Source organism: Aegilops tauschii, chromosome 3 (assembly GCF_002575655.3).
Source record: "Aegilops tauschii subsp. strangulata cultivar AL8/78 chromosome 3, Aet v6.0, whole genome shotgun sequence".
NCBI lineage: Eukaryota > Viridiplantae > Streptophyta > Magnoliopsida > Poales > Poaceae > Aegilops > Aegilops tauschii.
In genome coordinates, this window is record NC_053037.3 from 41,243,406 (window position 1) to 41,257,618 (window position 14,213).

General features: G+C 43.2%; 1 protein-coding gene across 2 annotated transcripts; it reads left to right on the plus strand.

The window, feature by feature from the left end:
* Window positions 1-2,536: 2,536 nt before the first annotated feature.
* On the plus strand, window positions 2,537-13,180 carry LOC109776762 (ubiquitin-like domain-containing protein CIP73). 2 transcript variants are annotated; one of them, XM_020335426.4, is made up of 16 exons: window positions 2,537-2,816; window positions 3,147-3,272; window positions 5,943-6,060; window positions 6,812-6,892; window positions 7,950-8,053; window positions 8,162-8,197; window positions 8,275-8,412; window positions 8,493-8,577; window positions 8,662-8,846; window positions 9,429-9,593; window positions 9,685-9,756; window positions 9,842-9,956; window positions 10,831-11,223; window positions 12,133-12,476; window positions 12,562-12,674; window positions 12,841-13,180. In XM_020335426.4, exons 2-16 carry the CDS (start codon window positions 3,153-3,155, stop codon window positions 12,851-12,853), a joined length of 2,082 nt encoding a protein of 693 aa, XP_020191015.1. In that variant the 5' UTR covers window positions 2,537-2,816; window positions 3,147-3,152; the 3' UTR covers window positions 12,854-13,180. The 2 variants fall into 2 exon arrangements, with proteins under 2 accessions (XP_020191015.1, XP_040259313.1); XM_040403379.3 differs by lacking the exon at window positions 10,831-11,223 and having other exon boundaries at window positions 2,564-2,816.
* Window positions 13,181-14,213: the final 1,033 nt, after the last annotated feature.

Below are 14,213 nucleotides of genomic sequence, written 5' to 3' on the forward strand. Positions count from 1 at the left end.
GAAGAAAGCAATAGCAGTAAACTAAAATGATCAAGTGCTAAGCTAACGGAATGGGTCAAGTCAATCACATCATTCTCCTAATGATGTGATCCCGTTTATCAAATGACAACTCATGTCTATGGCTAGGAAACTTAACCATCTTTGATCAACGAGCTAGTCAAGTAGAGGCATACTAGTGACACTCTGTTTGTCTATGTATTCACACATGTATTATGTTTCCGGTTAATATAATTCTAGCATGAATAATAAACATTTATCATGAAATAAGGAAATAAATAATAACTTTATTATTGCCTCTAGGGCATATTTCCTTCACATGTCAGGGGGGCGCGGCCAGGGCAGGAGCCCTAGGGCCGGCCGGCCACCTATGTGCTGCGCCAGGCTACCTCCCCTCCCCCTCCCACCTATATATATGTGGGAGGGGGGCGCCTAGCACACCCCAGATCAATTGTTAGCCGTGTGCGGCGTCCCCCTTCACCGTTTACACCCTCGGTCATATTTTTGTAGTGCTTAGGCGAAGCCCTGCGGAGATCACTTCACCATCACCGTCACCACGCCGTTGTGCTGACGGAACTCATCTACTACCTCGACGTCTTGCTGGATCAAGAAGGCGAGGGATGTCACTAAGCTGAACGTGTGCAGAACGCGGAGGTGCCGTGCGTTCGGTACTTGATCGGTTGAAGCACGAAGAAGTTCGACTAAATCAACCGCGTTGTGAAATGCTTCCGCTTACAGTCTACGAGGGTACGTAGACACATTCTCCCCTCTCATTGCTATGCATCTCCTTGATAGATCATGCGTGGGCATAGGATTTTTTTTGTTTTCATGCAATGATCCCCAGCAATTAGGTGATGTTGATTAGAGTGAAGAGGGAGGGAAGGGGGTTTTAGCACCGAAAACATAGCAGACTGCCACAAATGAGCGGGCTCAGACTGGTTTTGGGTGCGCAGGGTGTCGGAGTCCTGCGTGGCCGAGGTCCAGACTCCCGCAAAGCCTCCTGACTTGCTTTCGGTTTGCGGGAAAACGGACATGCGGACTGTTGCTGTTGAGAACATGGTGAGAAGGAGAGTGCGGGAAAGGCTTTCGTATGTCAAAATAAAGACACACGAAGGAAGGGCTCCATCACGTAGGGTGGTTCGATGTCCGACTTGTTTGTCGATGATGGCTCACAGGGCAGGTATATGCAGAAGCTAGGAGGGAGGACGACGTGGAGGCGGCCGAGGGGTGGCGTCGAAGGAGGAGGGATAAGCACAATAAGGGTTGAAGAGTTCATGGGAAGGTTGAAGAATGACATGGCATGATGAAGAAGCAGCGCAATGCCTAGCGGTGGTCACCGATGGAAGGGTGACAGAGATGTGAAATCATGAAGTTTGGAAAAATCGGGAGGAGACAGGAGAGAGAGATAGAGAGTTACCCCGGTGCATGAGTTTCGGCATGACTTGTAGAAAGTGGGCCCAATAGCCACTAGGGAACAAAGGGAAAAGCTTCCCCTCAATGACTGATGACTGTCGCACATCAGTTGTCTCCGTGGGCGCCTGAACCAATTTTGATCGTACGACGCAGAGCGCAACGTGAACGAACCACCTAGTTTGCAACATGGACCTTGTTGCAAGCACATGTGGGCAAACACAATGCTTGTAGCGGTCTGCGCCGGACGCCTCCTGTGTGTGCCACACGTTCCCACGAAGCTGACCCACACATTGACCATCCTTCTCTTCTACTACATTCTCCCTCGACCACGGAGACACTCTCCATTGCTCTATCCCCTCTTGACTCTCTGCCATGGGACACACTCTCTCTTCTTCTCCCTTTCGTCGTGACCATCCAATCCCGTCACGTCGCCGTCTCATCCCTACCTCGGCCACGCAATGCCTCTCCCCAAGCACTTGATCCCATTGGCGAGGGCAAAGTTGTCCGCGTGACCGTGGCCGGTGCGGTAAGCCAGAGGGAGGAGGCTGCAACCTGTGAGCGTTTTTCTACACCGCCGTGCTGCAATGGCGACGGTGAAACGACAACGACAACAACATGCTTCTGGAGTGGTCATGGGCGCCGTGGTGTTGCGAAGTGGCCATTGCAACATCACCTCTGCTGCAGACGGGGGGCAACGTTGCAACACCATCGGTGTTGCAGAGTGGGCACCACAACATCATCTCTATTGCAGACAGGGTCAGCACAAGAACACCGGTGTTACAGAGTGGTCATGACAACATCACCTCTATTGCAATGGTAGAAAACGGTTAGACGGGAGCACAACATGACTCATTTCACAAAGACCCGAGCGCAATATGATCCATGTTGCAAAGCGCCGGGACTCCCGCGCCATCCAACGGCTGTCAAGGCAGCCGATCCGATCTGATCCAATTATCACCCGGCTGATGCGTAGCCTCTCTTGGGAGTCGGGAACAAACGGGTGCCGCAGTAGTGAAACAAAGTAGATATCAGTCCAATCGGACGTACCATAGATCTTTGTGTGGTGATCTGACGGCCAGGAATGGCTCTCGCGAGGAGGCCGTCGGCGTGCGAATCTTCGGCCCTTGTAGGGGGGATAATTGCAGCCCTGTTCGCTGGAGCGAGCGAACCAAGAGGGCGCCTCCCTCCCGATCGAACGACCAGAGAAAGAGAGGCCTTTTTCCCGAGCGCGACCGCTAGGGTTCCTAGTCGCCGCCGGCCCGCCGCCGCTACTGCCGGCCCTCCGCTGCGGCGTGCCCAGCCGGCCGAAGCCTCCGCTGCCCCGCCGCCGGAACAGGAGCCCAGCAGCGCCTCCCTCCCGCCCAGCAACGCCGCCGCCCGGAGCTACGCCGGCGACCAGTCCGTAGGTAGGTAGCCCTCCGCCCCCCCCCCCCCCCCCCCCCCCCCCCTCCCTCCTCCTCCCTCCTTCCTCTTGCATCCTCTGTCTGTTCAATTTTTCCCCCGATTTTGTATTGGATGAGTACTTGCCGTAGATTGGACATGTTGTGACAATATAATGGTGACTGTTTCTCGTCGAGTACTCACTGAATGATTTTTCCAGTGCACGTTCAAGTTTACATCTGAAAGGATCTTGCTTGATTCCGTTCCACTTGTTCATTGGATGAATAAACTCACACTTCGTGTGATCAAATTGTCGGCTGGCGTTTCTAGTAACTCTGTTTCTGTCATCATTGCAGGAGATTATGGAGTGTAATTCTTCAGATGTGCAAATGTCACACTGCGCTGAGGGTTCCGAGACTACAATAGAGATCAAAATCAAGACTTTGGATTCCCAAACATACAATTTGCGCGTGAATAAATGTGTAAGTTGATAATTCATGCTCGTATCAGAAACTATGGTTATAAAGTTGCTCTCTTGGAACACACGGTGTGTTGTTTGGGTTTGTGTGGTTTTCTGCTGTACTCTGGAAACACTTGGCTGTTTCCATGCAATATTTGTTCACAATCAGTCTGATTCCTGCAACGTCCTACTGTTTTCTCTCAGTGAAATTACTGTTACAAATTTCTTCTAATTCCCGTCAGTAATTTTGAGAACACACCAGTACATCCATATTCATTAAGCAATGTGTTAGTTGGATGCCATTTAATATAATGCCTTTATGCCAAACATTAGAAGTTGCAACTAGTCCCTCTCCCTCTTATTATCTACGACTATCTTGATTTGGTAGTGTCATGTGTTGTTCATAGGATTCTTATGGTGTATGATTCAGAATATTCTCCAAAAGATCTCATACTGTCCTCATGGTATATTTTCTTAGTTTATTGAGTGCTTTTGCCAGAACATATATTTTTGAGGAAGTTTTGATCAAGGCATCTGCTAAGTAAAATGATGTCCAACGAAATTATATGTGTCATAAGGAGTATGATGGGTGAACCCTAGGAGTGATCCTGACTTGCTTAGATATTTTTCTGAATTGCAGTCTGAATGTGTTTAGCCTGCCCCCTCTGCAGTGAGGTTCAGCACAGAGCTGCACACATTGAAATGCCATTTACCCGAGTACTAAGTAATCAGCTCGACTATGCTAGATTGTCGATGCCTTTTGTGTCCCAAGCATTTCCCACAGCAGAAATGAAGCACCATGTCCTGTGCTCCATATGGGATGATGCCTTTGCTGCATAAATGATATTTTTTATAGCAGTCTTCCACTCGTCCCTTACTATTCATGTGTAACAGTACCATATGTTCGTAGTCAATTAATTGTGGAGATGATGATAGTAGGCTATTTTGTCAGTATGGATATCTATTTAAGTTTGAAAGAGACTGATTTAGCTCGGAAGATAAAGATATGATTTGTTAGGAAAGTTGGGATTCTATTCTTAGGCATCAAGTCGCGTCTTTTCTATAAAAGGGGCATCATGTATCCTGTACTGATTATGAATGAATGATCATAAACTAGTAAAGATCCAATGTCCGTCCTGAACTTCCTCTTCCTCATCCCTGGTGCCGTGGCCATGGGCCGCGGTAGGTTAGAGTTGAAACTCATAAGATCTCAAAACCTAGTCATGATGTTGGCACATGGATAGCTAACTTGCATGCACTCCTATCCATGGCTCGTTTTTTGGTAATATTGCACTCCTTCAGGTCTCTCTTGATGGACTCCTCCCATGTCAAGTTTGGTCTACCTTGACCTCTCTGGACATTATCAACACTCTTTACCGGCACTTCTGGACGCCTGCGTTGTATATGCCCATACCATTTCAGACGATGTTGGACAAGCTTTTCTTTAATTGGTGGTACCCCAACTATATCACGTGTATCATCATTTCAGACCGCTCCCTTCGTTTGTGGCCACATATCCATCTCTGCATGCGTATCTCTGCTACACCTGGTAGTTGGACATGTCATCTATTAGTTGGCCAACATTCTGCGCCATACAACATCGCTGGTCTAATCGCGGTTACATAGAATCTGCCTTTCAGTTTTTGTGGCACTCATGTCACAGAGGACGCCAGAAGTTTGGCGCCACTTCTATCCGGCTTTGATTCAATAGCTCACATCTTCATTGATATCACCATCCTTCTGCAGCATTGACTCCAAATATCGAAAGGTGTCCTTATGAGGTACCACCTGCCCATCAAGGCCCTTCCTCCTCGTGCCTAGTAGTACTGAAACCACACTTCGTATACTCAGTTTTGGTTCTACTAAGCCTAAACCTTCTGATTCCAAAGTCTGTCTCCACAACTAACTTACTACTTGCTAATTGCCCATGTGTTGTTGCAACGGGGGCATATTCTAGATTTTGGTAAGATTTGATTTGATTGGAGTATGATTAGGGGAAGGCAAAGAAAGTTCTAATTTATTGAGGTTTTGGTAAGATTTGATTTGATTTGATTTGGGTATGGGTAGGGGAAGGCAAGGAAATTTTTGATTTAATTGAGGTTTTGGTAAGATTTAATTTGATTGAGTTAATGTAGGATGTGGGGGAGGGGGGATTGAGTTAATGTGCATGTGGTTTTTAGGAAGAAAATCGTAAAACTAGGTGGGAGGGGATTACGTGGGAGGAAATGGAAGAAAGGGTCGAAACCTTGGAAGTAAAGATCACCCCCCACTATCATCGACTAGCACCACATCATCCGCAAAGAGCATACTCCATGGGATATCTCCTTGTATATCCCTTGTGACCTCATCCATCACCAAAGCAAAAAGATAAGGGCTCAAAGCTGACCCTTGGTGTAGTCCTATTTTAATTGGAAAGTCACGAGTGTCGCCATCACTTGTTCGGACACCTGTCACAACATTATCGTACATGCTCTTGATGAGGGTAATGTATTTTATTGGGACTTTGTGTTTCTTCAAGGCCCACCACATGACATTCCGTGGTATCTTAGCGTAGGTCTTGCCTCCTTTCATCCTTCTTAAAGCCTCCAAAATAGACGATGCGTTGAAATATTTTTCAAATAGTGGGTTCTATTCCTATTTTCTCAAAACATGTCAAATTGTGTAATCTTGTTAATCTTTTGTCCTATTACAGGTGCCAATTCCTCTGCTAAAGGACAAAATAGCTACCGTAACTGGAGTATTGTCTGAACAACAACGTCTGATTTGTCGCGGGAGAGTCTTGAAGGATGATGAACTTCTCTCTGCTTATCGTATCCTCGTGTACTTTTGACTTGCATTCTTATATTTCTTGTCTTAACTATTGTTCACTTGATCAATGGATGTCATTTCTGACGGAGGTTATCATTAGATGCAATCCAGTGCACATTATTTTCTATTGAGAAAATGCAAAACTTTGTTCCTTGATGCATTAATAGAAATGAGATAGTTACATTAGAAGTCTAGGATCTAGGCTATGAATGCCAGACAACTTATCCCTCATGTTACATTCTTCGTACTTGCAAAAGCTGTTGGACACATTTAACGCCTGCCAATGCCCATTCCCTTGCCTCCACTTGCATCTTTCATCCAATGCATAATATGTCTGGCTGTTTGCCGTTGAATATTCGCACATTGTGAACGAACAATATCATAAGAAAATCAGGTTACTATTGAGTATTATAATGTAGTATTTATTCCATTTACGGTTTTCTGTCGTTAGTTTCACAAGATTTTTGTCACATTGTTGGGGATTTATGATGCTCCATTTGGAATTGTTTTGGTATACACTTCTAACATGGATGCGTCTTCTGGTGCAGCAGCAAATTTCTTTTATGTTTCTGTCTGTACCATTATGCAAAGCCATGAATATGAATACTCATGTCTTCACTCCTGTCATGAGAAGTTCCTAAAACCCAACTAAAGTCTCCTTTGGATCATGCCAACAAAATGTTATGTGTGTCGTGTGTCAAGTTGTATTTAGATTCAGCCCTGTAAATGTTACTCCTTAACAGTAGTTTTTAGATGTTGAAGATGGCCATACGTTGCATCTTGTTGTTAGACAACCAGGCCAGCCAGCTGCATCAGGAAATGCAGGAAATGAAGGTATGTGGAATTTTTCAATTGTACAGTACGAATGTTTTGTTAATTGAAACCTTTTTTTAAGATACATGGTTATCTTTGAATCTGTGCTATTTAGTCTTTTTTAGTTTGGAGTGCTTGAATACTTTGTAAGCTTCTAAAGATGGAAATAGTTTTCTAGTCATAACTGCAGTTCGTGCTATATGTTGAATCTCTTCATTATGTTATTCTTGTTTTTGTTGTTTCTGGACAGAGCTAGTGACCATTCTATAACAGTGCAGTGAAGCAGGTGTTGTGACCTATGTGTCATTGTGATTGTTGGCACATACGGTTGTTTAGTTGCAAAATAGTAATGTTCAAAAAATTGTCAAGCTTAAGCGAACTGAAAGGCCAAAGTTAGAGCAATGGGTGCTTAAGGTTTTTTAAAATTTGGCTGTTTTTGAATAATATGCACAGGAAAGTAGGAAACATAATACATAGGCAACTGAAATAGCATCTAAAATGCAGTTCACACCATAGCAAAAGGTTCACACAGCAATCAAAATAGCAGCTAAAAGCCTAACTTGCAGTTCAGTTCAAACAGACATATCCTAATAATAAGATAAATGGCATGTTGCCATCAAGTGCGCAAGCAGCCAATCTAAAGCATGCTTCCAGTCCCATTCCATGACAATCATGGATTAGTCCTCATTCACATAGGTGCGTGCAGTCACCACTTCATCTTCATCATCCTCGTAATCTGTCTTCCGAATCTGTCTTCTCTGGTTCTTCTTTGTCAGACTCAAACTCTTAATCATGAAGATCTGTTTCATCTGACCATTCTTCAAGTACTCTGAGGTGTGAGCTTGTTGCCCTCATCGTATGGTCATTTTGGATGATAATCTGTAAACATCCGCAGTTACTATTTTTAGATTGTTACAGCCTGTGGCATAGGTAGACTAACCAGGCACAGTACAGTAGGGAATATGATTTCATTTTGTATCTTAGGACTCACACTTCCATGTTCTCAGTCTGAATACGAACTTCTTTTCTATTGGAAATAACAACTTCTGTTCCTTTATGAACTGTCAAAATATTTCAGCTAGTGTATCAAATTCAACTCGTCGTCATGGTCGCACGGTTCGCAGTATTGTGCTTGAGGCTGTAGATTTGGACCAGGGGAGTGAATTCTCTAGCATTGCCCAGGTAATTCAACATGCTCCATATAATCTACTTCTTCTAATTCAAGAATATCTATATTTAGCATATATGACTGAGGTTTTGTTCAAATTGCTTCTATTCTTCTTTTGGCAGATTCTCCAGAGCATGTTGACCAGCCCACAAGTTCAGGTAATCGAGTATTCTCAAAATACTTCTTTAGATCAGATCTTCAGGAACTTATTTGGGATTAATTATTTTAATGCCAGGGTGGATCAGCACCTTCTGATACCAGACCTTCAGAACCTATGCAATCTTCATTCCCAAATGATGTCAGGGTCGAACTTGATCAGCAGCAGGCTTCTCTGCATTTCCCTGAAGCGGCAGTTGGGTCATCAATGCCAAATGTAAATCTTTGCGTTGTCTTTCATCCTCATCGCACGCCTGGTAAGGATGTAATGTCACTAACATGCTCTATCTTTTGCAGGTCATCCCTGATTCCGTGAGTACAATTTCTCAGTACATTAACCTTATGAGGGACTCGTTTAGGAGGGAAGGCTTCAATGGAAATGGTTTGACTGTGCTTTCAATCTGTGATAGCATCCATTTTGTAGTTTGTTCTGTGAAGATTTACCCCCAGTTCTCTTCTTTTGCAGCACAAACGGTGGGTAACATTGACCCTGGAACTGCAGGAAGTGCTCATGCTAGTGGTACACAAAGCCAGGAAAGCCAGCCTGGTTCAACTTCTGCACATCATGTACTTCCTACTGCAGCATTGCTAGCTGAAACCATGCACTCTACTAGACAACTTCTTGTTGACCTGGCTGGAGAATTGCTATCTGTAAGTTGCATCTTTCAAAGCCTTCTGGGTTTCAAGTAGCTGATGCAAAATGCTAGTAGTCCTTATCATTTTAGCAAGCTGTTTTTGTTTATTCTTGTTCAGCTGAGAATGCCGTTTATTTAGTTCTTTGCCTATTCCCTTTGATAGCGGACCTCAGATATTTTCGTCATTATATATTTTAAATTCTAGCTATTCAAATGATGCCATGTTGGTATACCCGGTTTTATTATTTTAATTGGATAATGAGCTGTACAAAAGATTTTATGTTTATAGTGAGTAACCTATTTAGCTACAAAACTGAATTTGACGTTAGAATGTGTTAACTTCTTCAACGCGGCGTCAAAATGAATTAATGTATTGTGTGTTATGATGTGGCACTTCAATATGAATAAAGGGCTGAATTAATGTATCGTGTGTTATGATGTGTCTAAGGATTCCGGTATGAAAATTTTGTATTTGGCTGATACAGGTTTACTTGTTGATTCAGTTTGCTGTTTATATATTAAGTTACTGTAATTATCAATTTTTACATCACTTACCTGTGTTTGAAGTCTGGAATTTGAAATCGTGTTATCATTCTAGCAACTCTCGACGCAATTGGGAGATCTTGGGAATGTAAGTGACTCCACAACACGGAGGAACCTTCAACAGAGTGCAATGAGACAAGGTGTTCTCCTCCAGAGTCTTGGTTCATTACTTCTAGAACTTGGTCGCACCACAATGACGCTTCGTATCAATCCCGCACCTGTAGGTTTCTGTGACAACTATGTTTACCTCATTTCAGATTGGAAACGATTTTGTATTTGTACTTCTGCACTGACCCATTTACTATTTTCAGTCAGAAGCGGTTGTAAATTCTGGACCGGCTGTTTTTATTTCTCCATCTGGGCCAAACCCTCTAATGGTTCCTGTGAGTTTTTAAATCTTTATTTAGAATTAATAAATAGAGAAGGCATGTATCCTGTTTATCCATTTGCTAACTAATTTCTGTCCAGCCTGTTCCGTTTTTTCCAGGACCAAGATCTGTCCAAATGGGTCAGATGTTTTCTAGTCTTGGTTCGCAAGGCTCTGTTCTACACCCAAGAGATGCTGATGTCCATATCCGTACAAGTGAGTAATGCTTTCCTCTGTTGATTCAGTTTTCCTTTTGGAGCATTTTCGGTGATTTTTGCTTTGCTATGTACCGAAGGTCTGTTCAGCTATCATCATACCTTAAGTTAATGGTGGAACTGTGGAAACACGAGTTCTGAGAGTCGAGCAGTGTTGATATTGTGTAGACTGGAGTCCTAACTTTGCAGACTGAGTAATCAGTACATGTAGGGTGAATGTGTCAGTTAAAAGTTTCATTTGTCACAACCTCTAGCTTGAAATTACCAAATTGTTGTAAGAGCCAGTTTAGAAGTGCAGATCAGGGGTGGTTTAGATCTGATGTCTTATCTGGTATATTATATCAATCAGAACATGCAGGTGGGCATGTTGATTCAGAGTTAGATTTAAGAATTCATGACGCTTGCTTTTAGCAATTTATGGGGGAATGCTAAACTTGATGCAGTTAGTAAGCACGGATTGGGATATGGTTTTATCAATTTATGGTTTTATACTAAACTTTGTGCCAGATGCAAGCATATATTGGGATTGGGAATTATTTAGAGCTGAGGTAGTATTGTCATATTAAATAGATCAGAACAAACTCGCAAAAAAAAAGAGATCAGAACAAGCAGAATAGGGTGTGTCAATTTAAAGTTAAATAATTGAATCAGGAGAGAGTTTTTTCTGTCCCTGTGGCTTGTGATTTCCCTTCCCTATTTCTGATATAAATACTTATCTCTTTTGCATATCTTGTATGGGTCTCTCTTCCGGTTTGACTTGAAAGAATAAATAAATAATTGATGCATCTGGGATAACTGCCTGGCGTGTTCATTTTTCCTTCTGTTGTTACTTTGGTTGATGATAATGGTTAAATGCCAGTCTTTTTGGATGTTAGGTATGTCTGTGCCTGTAGCCAGTACTAACCCAAGTGAATCGGTTGGGGCACAGCAAGCACAAGAACATACAGATAGAACTGGCAATGCTTCACATTCAAACGCTAGAGGAGCATTTGCACGAGTTGCAGGTGGTGCTCCTTTTGCTGTTGGGTCTGGAGTTAGACTATTGCCACTTAGGACAGTTGGTGCTGTGCCTGCTGGCATCAGTCGCTCTCCATCGGGTTCTTCTAGTGGAGGAGTTGGTGTTATCATTCCAATGATCACCAGAGTTCATCAAAGAGTAAATTCTAATGGTAGCGGTGCACGAAATGGTCAAACTCCAAATGAACCTCATAGTGACACCCATGCTAATCTGCAACCGAATCCTCAGCCATCTCAAGCACGTGAAGCAGGTGAATGAGTTTCCTCACTTCATCTGTGTTGTTTTCGTCCTTTTCAATTGTTGTGCTATTTGTTCTTTAATAAATCTGGAGTTTCTGTTAGGGGTTTAATCTCTTTGGGTGGAGCCATATTCTAGGAGCTCAATTTATGCTATTGAAAATTTGTTCCTCTAGCAGACTCACGACTAATGTGATCCTGAATCTGGGTCCTGTCAATGCCCACTGATCCTCATACCTTCTTGGATTTGGACAGTTCTTTTTTTGAGAAGATATTTGGACAGTTTTTGTTGGCTGCAGCTCGGATTCGGATCATAGTTCTCATCGGTTCGAATAATATAGTGAAGGCGGAGGATGCTAAAGGGATATGGGTGCCATGTCGATGGTAGCAACTGCCATCAAATGAAGTTTGTCCCATATGTTTGACACTATGGGTGTGCTTGTTAGCCTGTTCACTGTGACAGACCAACAAGTTGTTTTTTTTTCTTGAGTATTATCATGGCGTGGTCACTTTGCTTTCTGAATGTGAACTTATGTTCATACATGTGCTGAATATTGCAGGTGGAAATGTTTACACAAAAACGCTTACAGTTGTTTCTAGTTTCTTCCCTGAACCAATATCTGTAAAATAAAATAAAATGCTAGAACATTTCCCCCCTAAAGAGATCAAACCAATGGTTTTGTAAAAAAATTCTGACAAAAAACTGACATTACCATATGTACATATATATGATTTTTAAGAAGCAAATGCTGTTAGGATATGAGGAGGGCAATATCTGGCTAAATCTGATTAGTTTCTACCTGAGTTGGCACTACTTTTGCATGCCACTCCTTGATGATTCTTCATTCAGTATTCTGGTCCACATGTTGACCTTTTGGTGTTCCGAAAGACAAGGCTTTGATCATGAATGGATTTTGTTTTAGGTAATCTGGGACATCCGGTCGAGGTCAATGTGGGGAACACTTCGCAGGCTTCCCATGGTCAGCAGAATGGCCAGGGTCCTTTTTCTCAGTTGATGGACAGTCTCCAGTGGATTGGATCACTGTTTTCTGGAGAAAATCCCCCAGCAAATGGTACAAGTCAGCATGCACCAGCGGCTTCTGCTGAGCCGGTAGATGCTAGAAACCATGCAGTACCTGAAGCTTCAGTGGCCAGCGACGAGGGGATACGCTTTGCTAATTTGGTCAGGCAAATTATGCCACATATCTCCCAGGTTGAAAACCAGCCTCAAAGCACCCCTGCAGACACCAGCAATACTCCTTCACAGGCAAATGCAATCCCTATTTCTGTTAGTAACTTCAGAAATAACATCGAGTAGGTAGATGTATTGTAACATTGAGTACTGAATGCAGGCTGCTGTGCCCGAGAGCGCAAACGGTTCAAGGGATGGGCCAAGTGATTCCAGGAATTCACGTCAACATAACCGCGACCCAGTTGACGGGCCTAATTCTAAAAGGCAAAGGAGGTATTGCACGTCTCGCACATGTTTATATATTTTCTTATGGTAATAATTATGGATGTTTCATTGCATCGATTTGTTTGATCTATTCATGTCATTATTTCCCTTGTAATTGTTCTTGAAATATCTGTGGACTAATCATTTGACCTGTGTTGACCATTTGTTTTTGCAGAATGAGTGAGTGATTCAGGTGGGCTTGTTATTGATGGGTGGGCACTGCTTTTGCAGTCTGTGAGCTGAGAAAATTTTCCAGTTGCTGCTACACCAGAGAATTAATGATGATGATACCGTGAGTCATAATCTTATTGAGACAAGTGGAATTGTTTCTGAGTGTATAGTCGAGCCTTGGGATGTTAGGCGGTTCATAACCTGTGCTATTCCTTCTTTGCACAGCAGTTCCTGTAATCCTTTTTTACTTTTTTGATGAGAGCATAAGATGTTTTGCAAACTGGTATCCATCTCCAATATGTGGAAGTCAATTATATTTGGGGTGGAAGTATCCGTGCGATTAATCAAGCCTGGCTTGGTGCTTGTTGCAGTAGAGCCCATTTTTCTGTCACTTGTTGCTGTGGATCATCCTCGTTCTTGTCAGTTCAGGGGAAAGGAAAATGCATGTAGCATGTTGCTTGAAAGGCTCTTCGTGTGCACGTATGGTTAGAGCATTACAACCGGAATTGGCAAATCCGGGACCTGTACGTCCATGGACACCCTCAAATCATCACAGGAAAAAGTACATAATCCTAACATAGTCCAATCATAAAGTTTCTTCATAGTGAATAAGTAATACATGAAAAGCATAGGTGATCTTCAACATGGATACACATATGATCCACAAGATCATTGTGAAGTTGCATATGCACATGTTAATCTTGAAGTTGTCGATGCACCTTAAGGAAGCTGGTAATATGCTTACACCGGGCTTCTCAAAATCATGCCCTTCACACTCGTCCTCGACAATCATGTTGTGCAAGATTACAAAACATGCCATGAGCTGCCAATGTGTCTTCGCTTTCCACATCATTGCAGCTCCATGAACAATAGTCCAACGAGCTTGGAGCACTCAAGAGTGTCCTCTCCACATCCTTCTCAGCACCTCCTTGGGCTTGTGCGAAGAGTCATTGTTTCCTAACATGAGGATCCGATATAGTCTTCACAAATGCCGCCCATTGAAGATAGGTACCATCAACAAAGTAGTACCCCATGTTGTAGTTGTGTCCATTCACGGTGTAGTTGCACGACGGAGCTTCCCCATCACAAAGTATCTTGACCAAAGAAGATCTTTGGAGCACATTGATGTTATTGTTAGAACCAGGTGTGTCAAAGGAAGCATGTCAAACCCATAAGTCCTTCGACGCCATTGCTTCAAGTATGATGATGGCTTCTTTGGTGTGACCTTGGTACAACCCACACAAACCTTTTGGGCAGTTCTTCCATTGCTAGTGCATGCAATCAGTTGAACCGAGTTCTTCCATTGCTAGTGTATGCAATCAATTGAACCGAGCATACCTGAGAATCCCCATGATGCTTCAATTGCCAACAATTTTT